Source organism: Mirounga angustirostris, unplaced genomic scaffold (genome assembly GCF_029215605.1).
Source record: "Mirounga angustirostris isolate CCGP_5_RB_7025 unplaced genomic scaffold, mMirAng1.0.hap1 SCAF_5, whole genome shotgun sequence".
Classification (NCBI taxonomy): domain Eukaryota; kingdom Metazoa; phylum Chordata; class Mammalia; order Carnivora; family Phocidae; genus Mirounga; species Mirounga angustirostris.
Window position 1 is genome coordinate 156,545,230 of NW_026991713.1, and position 23,537 is coordinate 156,568,766.

The 23,537-nt window shown below is 36.7% G+C and overlaps 1 protein-coding gene across 1 annotated transcript in view; it reads left to right on the forward strand.

Annotated features, from left to right (window-relative positions):
- The first annotated feature begins 1,640 nt into the window (after nt 1-1,640).
- LOC123840983 (phospholipid-transporting ATPase ABCA3-like) overlaps nt 1,641-23,537 on the forward strand; it is a 172,070-nt gene continuing 150,173 nt past the window's right edge. The window contains exons 1-5 of the mRNA XM_064590316.1: nt 1,641-1,722; nt 2,078-2,333; nt 10,438-10,568; nt 12,663-12,816; nt 21,742-22,001. Of these exons, the coding sequence (XP_064446386.1) occupies nt 1,663-1,722; nt 2,078-2,333; nt 10,438-10,568; nt 12,663-12,816; nt 21,742-22,001 (861 nt within the window). The 5' untranslated portion in view covers nt 1,641-1,662. The remainder of the gene's footprint in view (nt 1,723-2,077; nt 2,334-10,437; nt 10,569-12,662; nt 12,817-21,741; nt 22,002-23,537) is intronic.

A 23,537-nucleotide genomic window follows, 5' to 3' on the forward strand; every position in this document is an offset into this window, starting at 1 on the left:
CTGGCAAGCACCAATTTGTTCTCCATATTTATGGGTCAGTTTCTGCTTTGTTTGTTTTGTTTTTTTGATTCCACATACAAGTGAAATCACATGGTATTTATCTTTCTCTATCTGACAGACACATTTCACTTAGCATAATTTCCTCTAGTCCATCCTTGTTGTCACTGTCGGTTCAGTTTTTTTTTTAAACTGTGCTGTTCTATCTGGATCTTCCTGGATCTCAGTCTTATAGCTCACTGATCAAAGTGATTAGCGTGCTAACTGGGATGAGATCGATTTATGCTCAGACCAAGGCTGAGCTCCTCCTATTCCTCTGTCTCTCCTATACCTTTAGGTTCTCTGAGGCAGTCTTCATCTTGGTCTTCTGGCCAGAAACTACCCTTTACCATGGGTGCTTGCTACTCAAAGTTCAGAAGCACTTGAGGTGCTCCTCCTTGCTGCATTCCCTGGTTACTCTTTATGGTTCACTCACTGACAGGACGTGACACCTTTTAGTACTAAGGCAATACACACCACATCCTTCTCTCCCTTTAGTATGTCTTGAAGTCCAGTTCTGATTTTGAAAGCCCTATGAGACTGCTAAAAGTGGTGCATACAAAAGAAATTCTGGCACATGCTGCAATATGGATAAATTCTGGCACATGCTGCAATATGGATAAACTTTGAAGACATTTTATGCTGAGTGAAATAAGCCAGTCACAAAAGGACAAATACTGTCACAATGAAGTGACACTTATATGAGGTACCTAAAGGAGTCAAATTCATAGATACAGAAAGCGGAATGGTGGTTGCCAGTGACTGGGGGGAGGAAGGAATAGAGAGTGATTGTTTAATGGCCATGGAGTTTTAGCTTGGGAAGGTGAAAAAAATTCTGGGGCTGGATAATGGTGATGGTTGCACAACAGCATGAATGTGATTGGTGCCACTGAACTGTACAACTAAAAATGGTTAAAGTGGCAAATTTTATGTTGTTATATTTTATCACAATTTTTAAAAAGGGCATAGCCTTTTAGCCACCCTCTCCATAGTAGCAAATCACCCCAGGGGAATACATTGTTAGGTAAGTACTGTGATTTTTCTGATTTTACAGATGATAAGCAGCTATAAGTTAATTATTTTGCTTAAAATTTTACAGCTTGTGAGAGAGTTAGGATTTGAACTCAAACAGCCCAGCTTTAGATACTGGGTTCTCAATTACTATACTCTACTCTTCACACCATGAGGAAAGGATTATAGTCATTTTGAATACACCTAATGCCTAGCATAGAACATGGCACAGAGTAGATATTAAATAGGAAATTTTCAGAATTATAATTTGTAGGAATTTATCTCAGAGCCTATCAGAATTATAATTGACATTCCAGATTTACAGTTTACATCTTTCTTTGCAAATGTGGGGCTGCAACCTATTACATTTTGCATCTCTATCATCTAATATTTCATACATATTAGAAGACCATCAGATGTGAATATAATGAATTAATATAAAAATAAGAGAAGACAAGTACTTATCTCAAGTAGTTATCTTTCAGGATTGATAAAAAGAGTAAAACAATGAAGTAATCCTTTCACTTGGCTAAATTTAACATTTTTGCCAGGCGATGTCAGTTTTTGAAATGTTTACTTCCTTCTTAGAGTTGAAATTCCATTCTTTGCGATCAAATGGATTTGTTGTGGCTCAACCAATTTGCAATCCTCCTCTGGAAAAATTTCATTTTAAAGGTAAGTGGAGGTGTCTGTGGGAAATGGTTGTAAAAGCTAATGAACCTGAAGGGGAGAACTTTAAATAGCTTTTTCCCTCATTTTAGTGTATGGGTTTTTGTTTTGTTTTGTTTTGTTTTTGTCCCTTTTGTTCCGTGGCTTAAGGTAGCAATTCTAACTCTGAAGAGTACCCATAGGATAAATCAATGGACTAGATAATGAAATGTGGAAAAGGGTGAAAAGGACAGGCTAGTGAGCCATTCGTATTGTAGAACGGAGCTGAATAATATGTTTAAATATGCACAAGAGCATAGATTCACACACACATACATATACACAGACTCTTAATTATCACAGTCCTTTTGTTTCTTTGCAGAAAAGGAAGATAATTTCTTTAATTGTGGAAATCTTCATGACAGTCTTCTTCTCTCTATTGATTTTGCTTCATCGCAGAGATATAAAGAAGACGTTTCAGAATGTTACTGTTTTCAACCCTCTTCCTTTGATGACCCCGCCTGATTTCTTCTTTAATAGAAGCTATGTATATGAATTAGCTTATGTGCCTTCTAAAAGTGTTGTGGTAAAAAATATTACTGAGATGGTGAAGGAGATGTTAAATACCAATTTTTCAGGTTAGAAATTGTGATGTCTAAAATGTTTTTTGTAGGGCGCCTGGGTGGCTCAGTTGGTTAAGCGGCTGCCTTCGGCTCAGGTCATGATCCCGAGGTCCTGTGATTGAGGCCCATATCGGGCTCCCTGCTCAGCGGGGAGCCTGCTTCTCCCTTTCCCTCTGCTGCTCCCCCTGCTGGTGCTCTCTCTCTCTCTCTCTCTCTCTCTCTCTGTGTCAAATAAATAAAAATCTTAAAAAAAAAAAAAATTTTTTTGTAGCATAATTATTAGTTTGTTTTTGAAGAAACATACTTCAGTGACCATAAACTTGTGTATTAATCTCCTGAATATAACATTATGAGCTCTGTAACATAATATCAAACATATTATTGGCATAATCATAAACAAAATATAATACTTAAAATTAGATGATGGAATTATGTAATTGTAAATCCTCTTTGTCTCTGACTGTGTTCTTAAATTAGGGTGAGCACCTGATAGCGTGCCAAAGGGACACAGAACCTCAGGATGACCTGAGTAGTTTCTTCTTGGATGCATACATAAAGTCTACATCGAGATCATTAATTTTAAACATTTTAATGAAAATATTAAGTGTGATATATGAATGCATTTGAAAATAAGACTAAAGCAGCCTAGAATTATACCAAAACAATCCTCATCTCCTTATACTCGCCTCCCTCTGCATCCAATTTCTCTTCTCTGTCTCTAACGTTAAAAACACTGTCAGAATTTTGGTAAGCATCTCTCCCCTTCTTGTCTCATGCTTTTACACATGTGTGTGGGTTTGTTCTGTTATATACTCATACAGTCATGTTTTTTTCCCCTCATCTTAAGGGCAGGGCTTTGAGATGGGAGGGGAGGCTAGATGCTATCTATTTACTTTGCCATCTTAAAAAAACAAAATGTTACATTGTATAACTTAATGCAAAATTCCCATGGATTTTAAAAATAGAAACCATGAATCTCCAAAGAACATTAGTGCTTGTGATGGGCTGAAAGTTACCTTTTAAGTATCCCTTTATGTGGAGGTGGAGGATAGAGGACTGTTAGGGGAAAGTCTAAGAAGCATTGTTATTCTCTCCTATTGAAGCCTTCATGAGAAAGTGTGTCTGAAGACTGGAGTAGAGATCTGATGGGTTGAAAGTCTATGGTGGTGTTTGTTAATGTCTGATATAGTAAAGTGCTCATTTAAAGGGAAGGAAGCTGAGAGATTTTCCTCCTCTTGATTGGGCCTGATTACCTTGTTATAGTTTCTGTGGAACCAACTCTAGCAAAATAGCTCAGTGGATATGAGAGGATATATGTAAAAGTCTTCATTTGGAAAGCTCCCATATTCAGATTTTAGTGCTACTCTGAAGAATTATAACTTTTAAAACAGCTATTCATTAGAAGCTTTTATTTATTTTTTATTTTTTTTAGGATTTTATTTATTTATTTGAGAGAGAAGGGGAGAGCATGCATGGACAAGTAGGGGGAGGCGCAGAGGGAGAAGCAGACTCCCAGGACCCCGGGATCATGACCTGAGCCGAAGGCAGACATTTAACCGATTGAGCCACCCAGGTGCCTCTAGAAGCTTTAATATACCAATTCAAGGGCGCCTGGGTGGCTCAGTTGGTTAAGCGACTGCCTTCGGCTCAGGTCATGATCCCGGAGTCCTGGGATCGCGTCCCACATTGGGCTCCCCCTTCTCTGTGGGGAGCCTGCTTCTCTCTCTGCCTCTGCCTGCCACTCTCCCTGCTTGTGCTCATTCTCTCTCTGTCAAATAAATAAATAAAATCTTTAAAAAAAAATATACCAATTCAAGTTCAAATAGTATAGTATCTGAATAGCATAGTATAGTGTATCTACTATTAGTATAATTGTGATTAGAAAGCTGGTGTTGGGTAAGACTTTGATGTTGGTGTTTGATAACTTGGTTTAATCAATACATAGTAATAACGTCTGTTAAAATCTGTGGTAAAGAATTCTTGAGGATTATATAGTACTTTACTTTGAGCACAATGATCTGGAAGGGCCCCTATCCACACACACATATTTGATTTTGAAAAATTTCAAACCTATGGAGAAAATACAAATATGCTGCAATTTACCAAGTAACATTTGCCACATTTACTTTTTTATTCATCCTCTATACACAAACATATATATGCACATATATAATATGTATGTAAGTATGTAAAACTAAAAGAATATATATAAAATTACTGGATTTTTTTGTTGTTGTTGAACCATTGAGAATAAGTTGCATTCATCATGACACATCACCTTCAAATGCTGTATGTATCTCCTAATAAGGACATTCTCCAATATAACCTTTACAATTATTATACCCAAGAATTTTAAAATTGATACAATGATGTTATCTAATATACAGTCAATATTTATATTTTCCTAATTGTCCTAATGAGGTTCTTTAGAGCTTTTTTTTTTCTTTTTTGTAATCCAGGAGCCAGAGCTTTTTTTAAGATTTGTTTATTTATTTATTTATTTATTTAGAGAGCATGCACCAGTGAGTGTAGTTGGGGGAGGAACAGAGGGAAAGAGAGAATCTCAAGCTGATTCCACTCCTCAAGCGCAGAGCCTGACTCGGGGCCTGATCCCACGACCCTGAGATCATGACCTGAGCTGAAACCAAGAGTCGGACACCCAACTGTCTGAGCTACACAGGCACCCCCCAGTTAGAGATTTTTAAATATTTATTGGGGTTGACAAACTTTTATGTAAAGGGCCAGATAGTAAATATATTAGGTTTTATGGGCTATGTAAGTTTCTATCAAATAGTCTTTTTTTTTTTTTTTTTTTTTTTTTTAAGAGCACTTTAGAGATGTAAAAAACATCCATAGCTCACAGGCCCATACCAAAACAGACTGTGGGGTAGATTTGACCTGCACAGGACCATAATTTGCTGACCTCTGGCTTAGGATACTTTCTTAGACAGCTTTTTTTTTTTTTAATTATGTTATGTTAATCACCATACATTACATCTTAGACTGCTTTTGTTTTTGTTGTTTTGTCTTTAATAACAGTGATAGTTTTAAAAGACTAGGCCGATTATTTTGCACAAGGCTTCTTAATTTGTATTTGTCTGATTGTTTCCTTACATTTAGTTTCAATTTGATCATTTGTGTTGAAAATATTACATCTTTCTTTTTTTTTTTTTAATTTTTTTATTCTTATGTTAATCCCCTTACATTACAACATTAGTTTTAGATGAAGTGTTCCATGATTCATTGTTTGTGCACAACACCCAGTGCTCCATGCAGAATGTGCCCTCCTAAATACCCACCACCAGGCTAACCCATCCTCCCACCCCCCTCCCCTCTAGAACCCTGTTTGTTTTTCAGAGTCCATCATCTCTCATGGTTCGTCTACCCCTCCGATTTCCCCCGCTTCATTCTTCCCCTCCCGCTACCTTCTTCTTCTTCTTCTTTTTTTTTTTTCTTAACATATATTGCATTATTTGTTTCAGAGGTACAGATCTGAGATTCAACAGTCTTGCACAATTCACAGCGCTTACCAGAGCACATATATTCCCCAGTGTCTATCACCCAGTCCCCCCATCCCTCCCACCCCACCCCCCACTCCAACAACACTCAGTTTGTTTCCTGCGATTAAGAATTCCTCATATCAGTGAGATCATATGATACATGTCTTTCTCTGTTTGACTTATTTCACTCAACATAATACCCTCCAGTTCCATCCACGTCGTTGCAAATGGCAAGATCTCATTCCTTTTGATGGCTGCATAATATTCCATTGTATATATATACCACATCTTCTTTATCCATTCATCTGTCGATGGACATCTTGGCTCTTTCCACAGTTTGGCTATTGTGGACATTGCTGCTATAAACATCGGGGTGCACGTACCCCTTCGGATCCCTACTTTTGTATCTTTGGGGTAAATACCCAGTAGTGCAATTGCTGGATCATAAAAAATATTACATCTTTCTTATAAGATCTTCTTAGTGAATCACTTTTGGAAGCATATTAGCAGTTTGTTCCTCAATTGGTGATATCATGCTTGCTCATTTTATTCAGATGGATTTCCACCAGACTTTCCATTGTCAAGGCAGTTTTCCTCTTTGTAGTTTATAAGGAATCTGTCAGTCTAAGTCAGAGCACTTTCAGCACCCTAGAAGCTTCCTTTGTGCCACGTGGCAGTTATGACTCCCCCAGATTTAACTACTATTTTAACATCTAAGACCATAGTTAGTTTTGCCTGCTTTTCACCTTATGTAAATGGAGCTATTCACTATGTCCCATTATAGCATTCTGGGTTATATACAATATGTATTATGTAGTTTTTATGTGTGTGCTTTTACTTAGCATTATATTTGTAAGAGTCATCCAAATTGTTGCGTGAGATCATAAATCACTAATTTTCTTTATAGTATCCCATTATGTTAATATTATGCAATCTGTTTATGTTTGTTTTTGATGAACATTTGGTTAGATTCCAGATTTTAGCTATTATGAGTAGTGTTGTTATGAACATTTTTATAAGAACCTTTTGATGAACATATATACACCTTTCTGTTTGGTATATAGCTAGGAGTGAAATTGTTGGGTCATGAGGGATGTAACTATTTAGACTTACAGAGACGTATGAGAGTTTCAGTTCCATATCTTCACCAACACTTGATATGTTCTATCTTTTGACAGGAAGTAACTGATAAAGGCATTCTTGTCTTGTTCCCTGTCTCTGGAGAAACTTTTTCAATATTTCACCATTGAGCAACATATATATTATATGTTGTTTGTAGATGTTCTTTATCAGGTTTAGATAGCTTCTTTCTATTCTTAGTTTGCTAAGATTTTTTAAAGTCAGGAATTAGTGTTAAATTTTGTCAAATGCCTTTTCTGTGTCTATTGAGATGGTCATGTGATTTTTCTTATTTTTGTTAATATAATGATTTTTCAACTCTCGACTCATCCATCCATTTACTTGGGTTTATTTTATGGATTTTATTTGCTAACATTTTGTTAAGAAATTTTACAAGCATGTTTAAGACTTTATTTTTAAAATTTTATTTATTTATTTGAGAGAGAGACCGAGAGAGAGAGAGAGCATGGGTGGGATGCAGGGCAGAGGTTGAGACTCAGACTCTCCCCTGAGCAGGGAGCCCAATGTGGGGCTCGAACCCGGGACTCCGGGATTGTGACATGAGCTGAAGGCAGACGCTTAACCAACTGAGCCACCCAGGCAGCTCAAGACATTAGTATATTTTGTGTTCTTTGTTCCATGAGTTGTTGAGAGTGTATTGCCTAATTTCCATGCAATTGGAATTTTTCTAGTTATATTTTTGTTATTGGATTTAGCTTAATTGCATTGTGTAGAGAACATATTCTGAGTGATGTAATCATTTGATGATGATGATGATTTTTGATCCTAAAATTGTCCCAGATTTAGCCAGTGGGTTTTTGTTTTTTTTTTTAAAGCAATGTCCTTTTGATGTAGTTTGTCAGCTTTTGAGCACTTTCACTGTCTAATAGAACTAGCTGTTCAGGCTGAAAACATTGTACTTTCTCTGCCCCAGAACTAGATTCAATCAATGAAGCAGTCTTAATTCCTCTTTTTTTAGGGATGGTATTAAGAAACTAAGATATGGGAAAAATAAGACAGAGAGAGAGAGAGAGAAACAAACCCTTCCCTTTGCTACCAGTTTCCCTTCCTGAAGGCACCAGTAGGGAGGTCACCACTTAACCCTCCACTTATAAGTGGGTCAGAATTGGCCTCCTGTTTCCTTCTCCCCTCAGGGCCTGATAGATCTTTGTAAATGTGCTCAGCGTGTCTGTCTCCCCACAATAAAACATAGGGAAAACCAAGTACTAGGTGTACTCATTACTACTGGGGTGTCTTTGCTTCTAGACTCTTTTAGTAGGATTTTTTTTAAAGCATGATTTTATGTTGCTACTCTCAATGCCACCCCAAATATAGGCCACTTGTTTTTCTTCTCCCATTATATATTTGTACCTCCTTTCTCTCTCAGAGCCCTAGATCCTAACAGCATCAATGTACTCCTTTGTGCAATCTTATAGAAAAGTATTTCCGAATTACTTACATTATGTACTACTGCCCTAACACACTTAACACTACTTCTTTGCAGTTCTTTTTCTTCCTAGACTATATTCAACTAGGGGTATATGTCAACATACTGTGCCTAAAATTCACTTGGGTTAATTCTTTTTCTTCTTGTGGTTGTTATTAATTTAATATCTATTTAAGATTCACTTATATTCTTATTAGGTTTTAGTAATTATACCCCTCTGTGTTGTTTTAATTTTATTTTTGAGTATGTAAAAGATTAACAATAAACAAAAGTCAAACCTGTATTAAAATGTATAATTAGATAACTGACATTGCCTCCACGATCCCTTCTAACCTGTTCTCATCCACCCTCCCACCCATATGTAACCAATACTGTTAGTGCCTGATTTATTCTTTTTGTGTTTCTTTTGGTATAAATAATGTTTCTGCATGTACGCATGTATTTCTGGGTATGTGTGTGAGTCTGTGTATGCGTGTCTATATGTTTTCTCTCTATATTTCTTATTCTCCTTTCTTAGATAAGAGCATCCTATATACACTCTTCTATAGTTTGGTTTTTCTTTCTGGTAATATAGTGGGATGAAACTCACCTTTTTTTTTAAAGTAGGCTCCTCACCCAGCGTGGAGCACATGCAGGGGTTGAACTCACAACCCTGAGATCAGGACCTAAGCTGAGATCAAGAGCCGGACGCTTAACCAGCCGAGCCACCCAGATGCCCCAAAAGCTCATCTTTTAATACACCTTTTTATTCACCCATTGTGTTTCCATATAAATTTTAGAATTGGCTTGTAATTTTCCATAAAAATTGTTTGGATTTTTTTTGAAATATTTTATTAACCAGTTTTATTTTTATTTTATTTATGATTGACATAAAAACTGTATATATTTAGGTCACATAAAATGATGTTTTGATATACATATATCTTGATTATCACAATCAAGTTAATTAACATATCCATCAGCTCACATAGTTACCAGTTTTTGTGGTGAGAACTCTTGAGATCTATTCTAGAAGATTGATATTTTATTATGTTTTGTTTTATTTAAATCCAAGTTAGTTAACAAATTGTTTGGATTTTTACTAGAATTACATCGACTCTTACGTAGTCAATTTTTACAGAAAAGACATCTTTATAGTATGGCTCTTTGCACATGTTATGTAACTTTATTTTAAAAATCTTATTTCTCGGGACACCTCCGTGGCTCAGTCGTTTCGGTGTCTACCTTTGCCTCAGGTCATGATCCCAGAGTCCTGGGATCGAGCCCTGCATCAGGCTCCCTGCTCGACGGGAAGCCTGCTTCTCCCTCTCCCACTCCCCCTACTTGTGTTCCCTCTCGCTGTCTCTCTCTCGCTGTCAAATAATAAAATCTTCAAAAACAACAAAAAAAATCTTATTTCTATCCATAATTATTTATGTTTTCTTATAAAGAGGCTATCGAAGACTTTAATAATCTGTTTACATTGGAAATATTTTAATTCTTAAGAAAAAGCTTTAGTCATTTAAGTTACCTGTATGTGTGTGGTTGTGTGTGTGTTGTTTTGAGAGTGTGTTTTTAAAAATTTCATACAGATTAATTTGTGAATAAGAAAAGTAATTGCTACTTTTATTTATTTTATTTTTAAAAAATTTTATTTATTTTTACATTTTTAACTTAAATTCTACAATTGTTTTCTAGAATACAATTTATTCTGCCATTATTTTTTGAAATACACCTTCTACAGAAATAATTTTGACACTTATTTCCTTCCATATTTTTTTAATCACTAGATTTCAAACTACAATTGAAAAGTTCCCCTTGTCACAGTTTACCTTAATATACAGTTACTGTAGTGATTAAATATTGTTTATCATGTGTCCCAGCTTTTATAAAACACAAGAATTTTTGTGTACCCCAGATATCCATTAGGTCATCTGCAATGTCAGTGTTTGAGTAATAATGTTTTAAAATGTATTGTGTTATGACAGGATTATGGTAGTCATGGTACAGAGAGGGATGATCGTTAGACATTGTCCATTTGTGTGATGACTTACTGAGATTTTTCTCTCCGCAGTTCGAGGCTTTTCTTCAGAAGCACAGTTTGAAAAGTACGTTGTGTCTGAAAAGCAGCCTATGGTTCACGTGCTGGCTGCCATTGTATTTGACCATGACTTCAAAAACAGCGATGACGGTTTGCCACTTAAAGTAAGACATTTCTGTCTGAAGACTTTCTAATTATATGTTAGGTTTCAGAGATTTAATGAGATATAGGTAACCTCCCCATTTTATAAATGGGAATAATTGTAAGTTGCCCAAGATCCTTACTACTAGTATATAACAGAGCAGGGATTTGAATCTTGTGCCAACTTATTTTATTTTAAAAATATTTTATTTATTTATTTGTCAGAGAGAGAGAGAGAGCATAAGCAGAAGGAGCAGCCGGCAGAGGGAGAGGGAGGCTCCCACTGAGCAGGGAGCCCGATGCGGGGCTCGATCCCAGGACCCTGGGATCATGACCTGAGCTGAAGGCAGCTGCTTAACCAACTGAGCCACCCAGGCATCCCTGTGCCAACTTATTTTAATACCTGTGCTTTTAACCATTACATTATACTGATGTATACTGATGTATAATGTGAGGAGAAAACTGTTATCTGCTACCTTGTGGTATATTTTCAGAAAATAGAGTAACAGGAACTTTAGTAAGGATATTCACTTTACTAATCTCCCTGGCCAGGCAGATGCTTCCAGTCTTGCAAATGGTGGTTAAGAAAATAACAGTGTAGCCAGGTAAAAAAGATGGGTAGCAATGTCTGTTCCCTGTTTAAATACCTTCTGGAATTTCAGATAGTGCATATCTGTAATATGATATTTAAACTTTTTAATGGGCTAATTTTAAGTGTAATTGCCGTTCTAACTTTGTATATGAAGTGACTTTTATAACAAAGCTATTATTACATGAAAGTTAAAAGCAAAAACACCTCACTCATGTCTGGATGTTTTTTAAGCTGAGGTAGCTCCCTTTCCTGGGACTGTGAACTGCAGAAGGAGTTTTTATGATGCCCTCTTATTAGAACAGGCCACCTGCTGCTTGTTTTTGCTTTGGTGAATGCCTCCTTTTTTTGTACTTTTTTTGTACATCACCTCCTGTACTCTCCCTGCATCAAAACCACCTCTTCTGGAACTTAGCTGATTTTCCTGGGCAAGACCTATCTCTACCATAGATAGCACGATGATCTAATAAGAAGGCAAAAAAGACCATGTCACTGTGCTGTGTAAAAAGCTCCAGGGGTTCTCCATGAACAGGTCATCAGTGACCTGTTTTCTGAAGAGCCCTTCAGCCTCGTGTTGCCTCTTCTTTCTTTGAACTTCATGTTCTAGCAATCTCCCAACCAGTAGTAGTTGTACGTCCTGTGTGGTCTCTTGCTTCTCTGCCTTTGATCACATTATCCTCTTTCCTTTTGATGCTCTGCCTGCCCTTCTTTTTCTGGGGTAACTCTTACTATTAATTTCTATAAAACTCTTGCTGTAACTACCTATGCAAAGCCTTCCCTTCTCTCTTCTGTGCTCCCTGAACACCTCGTTAGTTCCTCGAGGTCAAGAATTGTGTATTAATAATATTTAAGCATGCTGTAGCTACTTAAAATGTTGCTTTCGAATTACTGAATTATGTGAATGTTTGCCCAGACATGGTGCACTTGCCTGTTTCTTCTCACCCTACTGACTACTCAGATCTACCATAACTTACCCTGAAGTTGGCTCAGCTCTCTAGATACATCATTTTCTTTCCATGTAATATTTAAAATATGCAGCATTCTACATTTAAATTTTATTACCCTACTCTTATTATATCTGGGCTTTTTCCTTTTCTGTTATTCACTTTTTGAAGAGGGAGACAATCTTTACCATAATTGGCTAACATAATAGGAAAGAAAAGTAATAGAACTGTTTGAGGTCTCACCGAGGTAGGCAAGCCAGCTGTGGAGATAGAAAAATACATCTGTAATGATCAAGGTACCACTGTTGGCGTCTTTGTAACTCAGAGACAAAATGCCTGAAGATGATAGAGCAGAGATATAAATTTGATTTCTAACTTTGACTATGATTATGGCACATGAGGCTTGCTGCTTGTCCCTTGTGTCGGTGGTACTGTCATTTCTTATCATTTAGAATCCTGCATTGCTCACTCTGTCCTCCAAACACAAATTTTAGCTTTGTATTTTCTTTTCCTTTCATTGCTCTTACCTGCTTTTTAGCGTTCATTGGTCTTACATGTTGTTTGTTTTCTATTGTTGATTCTAGGTAAAATATCATCTGCGTTTTGGTGCAGGTACTGAGAAATCTTCAAATTTGCTAAGCTCCTTAAAAGCTACTGGATGGAATACACATCTTCTCTTTCCAGAGATACCTTCTCTAGGACCCAGGAACCCAGTTGGTGATGATGGGGGAGATCCTGGTGAGCAGTCCTCCAGCATACTTATATTAATATTTTGGTTGCAAGCTAGCAGTCATATCAACATGTGTGGATCATTTTTTTTTTCTATGAGTGAAAAGTTTATTCATTGTGGCAGTACATTTTTAAAATTGAGTTTTTATTGTAAAAGCAAGCATATAGAAAACCTTATGCATTTGAAAAATTTCCTAAAACTGTAGATCATTTCCTGAACTTTATCAGTGTGTATTCGTGCATTTATATAGTCTTAGTTAGTAAAAGTTGGCTCTGCTGACTTAATAGACACATCTTCATAAACTAACATTGCCTGCATATTTATGGTTCTAAATTATTATTATTTTTTTTTTAATTTAAATTTTGGTTAGTTAACAGAGTGCAATATTGGTTTCTGGAGTAGAATTCAGTGATTCATCACTTACATACAATACCCAGTGCTCATCACAGCAAGTGCCTTCTTTAATACCCATTACCCATCTAGCTCATCCCCCACTCACCTCCCTCCATTTGTCTTCTATCCTTAAGAGTCTCATGTGGCTTGTTTCCCTCTTTCTTTTTTTTTCTTTTCCCCCTTCCCATATGTTCATCTGTTTTCTTTCTTAAATTCCACATGTGTGAGATCATATGGTATTTATCTTTCTTTGACTGACTTATTTCACTTAGCATAATATACACTAGCTCCCATCCACGTCATTGCAAAAAGCAAGATTTCATTCTTTTTGATGGTTGAGTAATATTATACATACCACATCTTCTTTATCCATTCATCAGTCCATGGACATTTGGGCTTTCTCCATAGTTTGGCTATTGTTGATAATGCTTCTATAAACATCTGGGTGCATGTACCCCTTCAAATCTGTATTTTTGTATCCTTTGGGTAAATGCCTACTAGTGCAATTACTGGATCATAGAGTAGTTCTATTTTTAACTTTTTGAGGAACCTCTGAACTGTTCTCCAGAGTGGCCACACCAGTTTGCATTCCCACCAACAGTGCAAGAGGGTCCCTCTTTCTCCGCATTCTCGCCAACAGCAGTTGTTTCTTGCATTGTTAATTTTAGCCCTCCTGAAGGTGTGAGGTGATATCCCATTGTGGTTTTGATTTGCATTTCCCTGATGCTGAATAGATGTTGAGCATCTTTTCATGTGTCCGTTAGCCATCTGGATGTCTTCTTTGGAAAAGTGTCCATTCATGCCTTCTGCCCATTTCCTAACTGGATTATTTGGGTTTTTTGGGTGTTGAGTTTGGGAAGTCCTTTATAGATTTTGGATACTAACCCTTTATCTGATATGTCATTTGCAATATCTTCTCCCATTTCGTAGGCTGCTTTTAGTTCTAGTTGATTCCTTCACTGTGCAAAAGCTTTTTATCCTGATGAAGTCCCAATAGTTCATTTTTGCTTTTGTTTCCCTTCCTCCAGCAATGTGTTTAATAATAAATTGCTATGGCCGAGGTCTAAGAGGTTTCTGCCCATGTTCTCCTCTAGGATTTTGATGGTTTCCTATCTCACATTGAAGTCTTTCATCCATTTTGAATTTATTTTTGTGTATTGTGTAAGAAAGTGGTCCAGCTTTGGGGCACCTGGGTGGCTCAGTTGGTTAAGCGACTGCCTTCAGCTCAGGTCATGATCCTGGAGTCCCTGGATCGAGTCCTGAACGGGCTCCCTGCTTGGCAGGGAGTCTGCTTCGTCCTCTGACCCTATCCCCTCTCATGTGTTCTCTCTCTCTCATTCTCTCTCTCTCAAATAAATAAAATCTTAAAAAAAAAAAAAAAAAAGAAAGTGGTCCAGTTTCATTCTTCTGCATGTTGTCCAGTTTTCCCAACCCTGTTTGTTTAAGACACTTTCTTTTTTCCACTGGATATTCTTTCCTGCTTTGTCAAAGGAACTTGACCATACAGTTGTGGGTCCATTTCTGGGTTCTCTATTCTGTTCCATTGATCTATGTATCTGTTTTTGTGCCAGTACCATATTGTCTTGATGACTACAGCTTTGTAATACAGCTTGAAATCTGGAATCCTGATACCTCCAGTTTTTTTTTTTTTTTAAAGATTTTATTCATTTATTTGACAGAGAGAGACACAGCGAGAGAAGGGAACACAAGAAGGGGGAGTGGGAGAGGGAGAAGCAGGCTTCCCACAGAGCAGGGAGCCCGACATGGGGCTCAATCCCAGGACCCTGGGACCACGACCTGAGCCGAAGGCAGACACTCAACGACTGGGCCACCCAGACACCCCCTGATACCTCCAGTTTTGTTTTTCTTTTTCACAATTGCTTTGACTATTCGGGGTCCTTTGTGGTTCCACACAAATTTTAGGATTGTTCTAGGTCTGTGAAAAATGCTGGTGGTATTTTGATAGGGATTGCATTAAATGTATAGATTGCTTTGGGTAGTATAGACCTTTTAACAAAATGTGTTCTTCTAGTCCATGAGCATGGAATGTTTTTCCATTTCTTTGTGTCCTCTTCAATTTCTTTCATAAGTGTTTTGTAGTTTTCAGAGTACAGATCTTTTACTTCTTTAGTTAGATTTATTCCTAGGTATTTTATTGTTTTTGGTGCAATTGTAAATGGGATAATTCCTTGATTTCTTTTTCTGCTGCTTCGTTATTGACATACAGAAATGCAACAGATTTCTGCACATTGATTTTATATCCTGCAACTTTGCTGAATTCTTGTATGAGTTCTAGTTTTTGGTGGAGTCTTTTGGGTTTTCTATATGGAGTATGATGTCGTCTATAAACAGTGAAAGTTTGGATGCTTTTTATTTCTTTTTGTTGTCTAATCAGACAGGCTAAGACTTCCAGTACAGTGTTAAATAACAGTGGTGAGAGTAGACATCCTTGTCTTGTTCCTGACTTTAGGGGAAAGGCTCTCAGTTTTTTCCCCATTGAGGATGATATTAGCTGTTGGCCTTTCATATATGGCCTTTATGATGTTGAGGTGTGTTCCATCTATCCCTACTTTGTTGAGGGTTTTTATCAAGAAAGGATGCTGTGTTTTGTCAAATGCTTTTTCTTCATCTATTGACAGGATCATATGGTTCCTATCCTTTCTTTAATAAATATGGCATATCACGTTGATTGATTTGCAGGTGTTGAACCACCTTTGCAGCCCAGGAATAAATCCCACTTGATCATGGTGAATAACTCATCAAATGTACTGTTGAATTTGATTTGCTGGTATTTTATTGCATCCATGTTCGTCGGGGATATTGGCCTGTAATTCTCCTTTTTAGTGGATCTTTATCTGGTTTTGAAATCAAGGTAATGCTGGCCTCGTAGAATGAATTTGGAAGTTTTCCTTCCATTTCTACTTTTTGGAACAGTTTGAGGAGAATAGGTATTAACTCTTCTTTCAGTGTCTGGTAGAATTCCACTGGGAATCTATATGGCCCTGAACTTTGGTTTGTTGGGAGATCTCTGATTACTGATTCAATTTCTTTGCTGGTTATGGGTCTGTTCAAATTTTCTATTTCTTCCTGTTTCAATTTTGGTAGTTTGTAGGTTTCTAGGAATTTGTCCATTTCTTCCAGGTTGCCCAGTTTGTTGGCATATAATTTTTCATAGTATTCTCTTATAATTGTTTGTATTTCTGTGGTGTTGGTTGTGATATGTCCTCTTTCATGCATGATTTTATCTATTTGGGTCCTTTTATCTTTTTGATAAATCTGGCTATGGGTTTATCAATTTTATTAATTCTTTTGAAGAATAAATTCTTTGAAAAATGAGCTCTTAGTTTCATTAAATTGAAATCTCAATTTTTTCTTTTTTTTTTGTTTCTATATCATTTATTTCTGCTCTAATCTTTATTATTTTCCTTCTTCTGCTGGCCTGAGGCTTTATTTGCTGTTCCTTTTCTAGCTCCTTTAGGTGTAAGTGTAGGTTGTGTATTTGAGACTTTTCTTGCTTCTTGAATTAGGCTTGTATTGCGTGCTCGCTTTGGCAGCACATATACTAAAATTAGGCTTGTATTGCAATATATTTCCCTTTAGGACTGCCTTTGCTGCATTACAAAGATTTTAGACTGTTGTGTTTTCATTTTTATTTGCTCCCATGTATTTTTTTATTTTTTTATGTAATGACTATATTTATTTATTTATTTATTTATTTATTTATTTATTTATTTATGTTCAGTTAGCCAGCATATAGTACATCATTAGTTTTTGATGTAGTGTTCAATGATTCATTAGTTGCATATAACACCCAGTGCTCATCACAACACGTGCCCTCCTTAATACCCATCACTTGGTTACCCCATCCCCCCTCCTTTCTGTAACCTTCAGTTTGTTTCCTGGAGTCCAGAGTCTCCAGTGGTATGTCTCCCTCTCTGATTTCTTCCCATTCAGTTTTCCCTCCCTTCCCCTGTGGTCCTCCATGCTATTTTTTTATTTCTTCTTTAATTATCTGGTTAACCCATTCATTCCTTTTCTTTAATTTTTTTTTAATTTTTAATTTAAATTCAGTTAGCCACCATATAGTACTATATGGTGACTAACATAACATAATAAAATAAAATTTTAAAAAAATAAAGAAAGAAAAGAAAAAAGAAAAAAATCCAATTAGCTCCATTCATTCTTTAGTAGGATGTTCTTTAACCTCCATGTATTGTGGTCTTTCCAATTTTTTTTTGTAGTTGAATTCCAAGTTTCATAGCATTGTGGTTAAATTATTCTTTTTGGTTGATGAATGAGTTTTAATTATGCAATGGTAATTTAAAATTCTTTTTTAATTGTATAGAGTACCTTGGAAGAAAAAAATAAACAGTAAGGGCTTTGAACTAAAACAATTCTGAGAAGTTAGCTTTAGGAAATCATTGAACAGCAGACAAAAGCTATGTGCAATTTAACCATTATCAATGAAAATTGGCAACAATCAAAACAGTGTATAATAAGTACACAGTTAAGCATATGAGGATATGTCAGTTTGACAACTACTGTGTAGTGGTGGTTAAAAATAACTCTTACCAGGCCTAATAAATAGAGAACCATATATATAGAATCATAGCTATGAAAAGTATGTATGAACCTATACAAAGATTGGGATGGCTGTCCAAAAACGAAAATAGTTAAACTAGAATGGTGGTATTGATTGTGTGTTGTTTTGTCATCTTATCAAAAACATTTTGAGTATTTTTCCAAGCAAAAGTTAAAAAAGAGTCTGGCCTCTCTTATAATTAATCTACTGCCACCTAAATGTAATTTGTTAGAGTAAGTTAATTGAAAATAGCATGATCTTGGTAGAAAAAGAGTAGTTTAAAACCAGAAAGAAGAGTTGGCCACATAAAAATATTTAAATAGAGTGTTATTTCTGGAAGGAGGGGTTTCCTTAAAAAGACCATGTTCTATAAAACAAGACAGAAGATAATTAGGCAAACTCCAACTATTGAGTGATACTGCATAGCAAATTAACATTAAAAATTTGGTATGAGGGGACACTCTTTGATTAAAGTGTGGTGACTGGGAGTTAGGTGACTTGATGTTTTTTGTTCAGACTTTATTAATCAGTAGCTTTATGATCCTAAACATTCTAGATAAAGTTTCCTCATCTGAAAAATGAATGTTTGGACTAGGCCACCCTTTAGGTCCCTTTTGACATGAAGATTCTATGATATTAATGATTAGGACTTTAGCCAATTAAATCAGCTGAGGATAGGTGGTGGGAGAGAAGATCAGAATTAGTTCAGTGAAATTTAAAAGTGAGATTTTTTAAATTGTAATAGGAACACTTAACATGAGATATACCTTCTTCACTTTTTTTTTTTTAAAAGATTTTATTTATTTATTTGACAGAGAGAGACATAGCGAGAGCAGGAACACAAGCAGGGGGAGTGGGAAAGGGAGAAGCAGGCTTCTTGCCGAGCAGGGAGCCTGATGCGGGACTCGATCCCAGGACCCTGGGATCATGACCTGAGCCGAAGGCAGACACTTAACGACTGAGCCACCCAGGCGCCCTACCTTCTTCACTTTTGAAGTGCCCAGTACAACATTGTTAATTATAGCCATGTTGTTGTGCAGCAGATCTTTAAAACTTTTAACATTGCAAACCTGAAATGCTATCCATTAAATACTTCCTAATGTTTCCCTCCCTCCAGCCCCTGGAAACCAAGATTCTACTTTCTGTTTCTGTGAATGTAGGTCAAATGCCCAATATAAGTGGAATCCTATATTACTTGTCTTTTTGTGCATAATGTCCTCAGGGTGTATCCGTATTGTGGCATATGACAGAATTTCTCTCTTTTTAAAGGCTGAATAATATTCCACTGTATGTATATGGTGCATTTTGTTTATCCATTCATCTGTGGAGGGACATAGGTTGCTTTCACTTCTTGGCTATTGTGAATAATGCTGCAGTGAACATGAGTGTGTTATCTCTTTGAGATCCTTTCTTCGGTTCTTTTGGATATATGCCATGAAGTGGGATTGCTGGATCATATGGCAGTTATTTTTTAGTATTTTGAGAAACCTCCATACTGTGCACCATTTTATATTCCTACCAAGAGAGCACAAGGATTCCGATTTCTTTACATCCTCATTAACACTTGTTCTTTTCTGTTTTTTTGGTAGTGATATCTCATTGTGATTTGGATATGCATTTCTCTGATGATTAGTGAAGTTGAATGTTTTTTCTTGTGTTTTTTGACCATTTGTGTGTTTTCTTTGGAGAAATGTCTGTTCAAGTCCTTTGCCCATTTTTTAATTGGCTTATTTTTGTTGTTGAGTTAGAGGAGTTCTTTATATATTCTTTTTTAAAGATTTGTTTATTTTTATTTTACTTTTTATTTTTTGTTTTTATTTTTTAATTTAGATTCAATTAGCCAAGTTATAGTACATCATTAGTTTTTGATATAATGTCCAATGACTCATTAGTCAAGTATAACACCCAGTGCTCATCACATCACATGCCCTCCTTAATGCCCATCACCCAATTACCCCATCTCCCCACCCACCTCCCTTTCGGCAACCCTCTTTGTTTCCCAGGGCAAGGGTCTCATATGGTTTGTCTCCTTCTCTGATTTCTTCCCCTTCAGTTTTCCCTCCCTTCCCTTATTGTCCTCTGCACTATTCCTTATGTTCCACATATGAATGAAACCATATGATAATTGTGTTTCTCTGATTGACTTATTTCACTTAGCATAATCCCCTCCAGTTCCATCCATGTTGATATAAATGGTAGATATTCATCCTTTCTGATGGCTGAGTAATATTCCGTTGCATGTATGTATACTTTTTTTTTTAAAGATTTATTTATTTATTTATTTGAGATGGAGAGGGAGAAGAGTTAGCATGAGCAGAGAGGCAGAGGGAAAGGGTGAAGCAAACTCCCTGCTGAGCAGGGAGCCCAACACAGAGCTCAATCCCAGGACCCTGAGATCATGACCTGAGCAGAAGGCAGATGCCTAACCGACTGAGCCACCCAGGTGCCCCAAGATTTATTTATTTATTTGAGAGACAGAGTGCGTGTGTGGGCAGTGGGAGGGGCAGAGAGAGAGGGAAAGAGAGAATCCTCAAGTAGATTCCCTGCTTGAGTGCAGAGCCCCTCACAGGGCTCGATCCCAGGACCCTGAGATCATGACCTGAACCAAAAAAAAGAGTCTGATGCCTAATCAGCTGAGCCACTCAAGCACCCTCTTTATATATTCTGGATATTAACCCTTTATCAGTTATATGGTTTGTGGATGTTTCTTCCCATTCCATAGGTTGTCTTTTTACTCTGTTGATTGTTTCCTTCTTGTGTAGAAGCTTTTGAGTTTGAAGTCATCTGTTTCCTGCTTTTGTCACCTGTGCTTTCGGTGTTGTAGCCACATCATTGTGAAATCTAATGTCACGAAGCTTTTGCCCTATGTGTTCTCTTCTGGAGTTTTGTAATTCCAGGTATTATGTTTAGGTCTTTAATCTCTTTTGATTTAACTTTTGCATGCAGTTTTGGGTAAGAATCCAACTCCATTATTTCGCGTGTGGATATCCAGTTTATCTAGCACCATTTGTTTTGAAGAGAGTGTCTTTTCTCCTGGTGGCCTTGTCTAAGGTCATCTGACCATATATGGGAGAATCTGTTTCTGGGCCATCTGTTCTGTTGGTCTCTATTTCAGTCTTTATGCTGCTACTATACCAATACTCTCTTGATTACTGTACTTTTGCATTATATTTTGAAATCAGTTAGTGCGAGGCCTCCAGCTCACAAGAGCAGGTGCTCTCTTTGCTTACGACTGTTTTGGCTATTCAAGGCTCTGTGCAATTTTATATGGATTTTAGGATTGTTTTTTCTGTTTCTGCAAAAAATGCCACTGGGATTTTTTTAAGTTTTTATTTAAATTCCAGTTAGTTAACATACAGTGTAATATTAGTTTTGGGTATACAGTTTAGTGATTCAGGACTTCCATACATACACCTGGTGCTCATCACAAGGATTTTGGTAGAGGTTGCATTGAATCTGGAGATCATTCTGGGTAGTATGGATATTTTAACAACAGTAAGTCTTCCAATCCAGGAACAAGGAATGTCTTTCCATTTACTTGTGTCATCTTTAATTTCTTTCAGCAATGTTTTGTAGTTTTCAGTGTGTAAGTCTTTCACCTCCTTGGTTAAGTTTATTCCTATGTATTTTATTCTTTTTGATGCTATTGTAAATGGGATTGTATCACACTTGTTTTGAGCATCACTTCTATTTATATGTCTGGTATTGAATTCTCATTTATTTTGGCTGATAAAATTACATAAAGCAACTGTATCATTTTCATGTAGTATTTCAGTTTTGGGAAGAGAGTAATACAATTCCATGTTACTTATTATCTGTTTGTGTCACAAATTACTTAGGTTTTGGGAAACTCTTTTGTTCTTTGAGTTAAAAGTTTTGAATTACTCAAATTACCTTCTTTGTTTGCCTGGTTGTTTCTTGGTATACTGAACTTGACCCTCTTTGTTTTCTCATTTAGGGTACATCAGAGAAGGATTCCTGCTTTTGCAGCATGTCGTAGATCGGGCCATCATGACATACCATAACGGCAGAGCTGCAGAACAAGTGTTTAGTGGTGTCTTAATTTTTCTTAGGCAGTTTCCATTCCCTGCTTATTATAATGATAGCTTTTTGTGGGTTTTTATAAGTATCTTCCCTTTGGTAGTTTTACTTGTATTTTCTCTAACTGAACTTACCCTCATCAGGACCATTGTTTCAGAAAAGGAAAAGAGATTAAAGGTAACTTCACTTTCTTTGTACCATTTTGGGCCTGTGGAACAGATTTTGTGTTCTGTACATTTGGCATTGGTGAACAGTTGTACCGCAATAGCAATATACAAGTATACAAATTTTCTGAAGTTCTACTTTTTTTTTTTAAAGATTTTTTATTTATTTATTTGCGAGAGAGAGAATGAGAGACAGAGAGCATGAGAGGGAGGAGGGTCAGAGGGAGAAGCAGACTCCCTGCCCAATGCGGGACTCGATCCTGGGACTCCAGGATCATGACCTGAGCCGAAGGCAGTCGCTTAACCAACTGAGCCACCCAGGCGCCCAGTTCTACTTTTATTTAAATTCTTGATTTGGCCTGTAGCTTTATTGACTGAATGACTATTTAACATGGATATTATGGAGAGATGTCATATATTAAATGTCCTGAATCTTTTTTGGAATAAAATGGGCAACAAAGAAATAATCATATGAGCTCTTGAGTTAGACTAATTTAAGATACACTTCAATTTCAAGATTTGAGATGCATTTCAGTGTTGTGAAATTAAGACCATATTGTTAAAAACAGTGGCTCTAAAGTTAGAAAACCATTGATTCATCCATCTTAATCCATTAATTTGTTCATTTATTTATTAATTACCTACTTTTTGTCAGGGACTTTGATACAGAGTTTAGCTTTAAATCTTGGCTCCACCAATAATTAACTCTGTGATCATAGCCTGTTTCTTAAGATGTAAATTGAAGATAATACCAAATTTCTAGGGCTCTCAGGGGGATTAAGTAACATTTTATTTTTAAAAGTATCTAAGTCAGTCTCTCACCTATAGTAAGCGCTCAACAAATGGCAGTTAAAAAGAGGACACAATTTCTACCTACTAGTTGTTAAAGGTTTAGTTGAGGAGATAGTAGTAAACTGAGTTACTTTTATAATATTAATACAGGTGTGAAAAAAGTTGTTCTTAAAGTACTGAGGGTGTGATGCTTGGTCTATGCAATGGGGAGACAGCCTCAGAGGATGGGTTTTGAGACTACCAGGATCCTGTCAGCGTTCCTACCAGTGCTGCTGGGAGAAGAATGACTCTGGAAAGGAATGTGGGGAGAGCACGGTTTAGAGTAAGGGTTGGCAAGCTTTTTTTGGAAAGCACAGAATAGTAAATTTTTTAGGCTTGTGGGCCACATGCACCTCTGTTACACATCCTTTTCTTTTTCTCCTCCTCCTTCTCCTCCTTCTCTTCTTCTGCTTCTTCCTCCTCCTCTTCCTCTTCTTCTCCTTCCTCTTCAACCATTTAGAAATGCAAAAATTGTTCTTAGCTCACAGGACATACAGAAGTAGTTTGTGGGCTATATTTGGCCCATAGGCTGTAGTTTGCTCACATAAAGTTTGGCTGTGATACGAAGACTGAAGATGTGGAACCAATTGTGAGGCAATTATAACAGACCAGGAGAAAAGCAGGGGGGCCTAAGTCCGTGTGGTTTAGTATAAAGGAGGGAAGAGTTTAAGAAATATTTGGGTGGTAGAAACCAGTGGAAATGGATATGTTCATAATT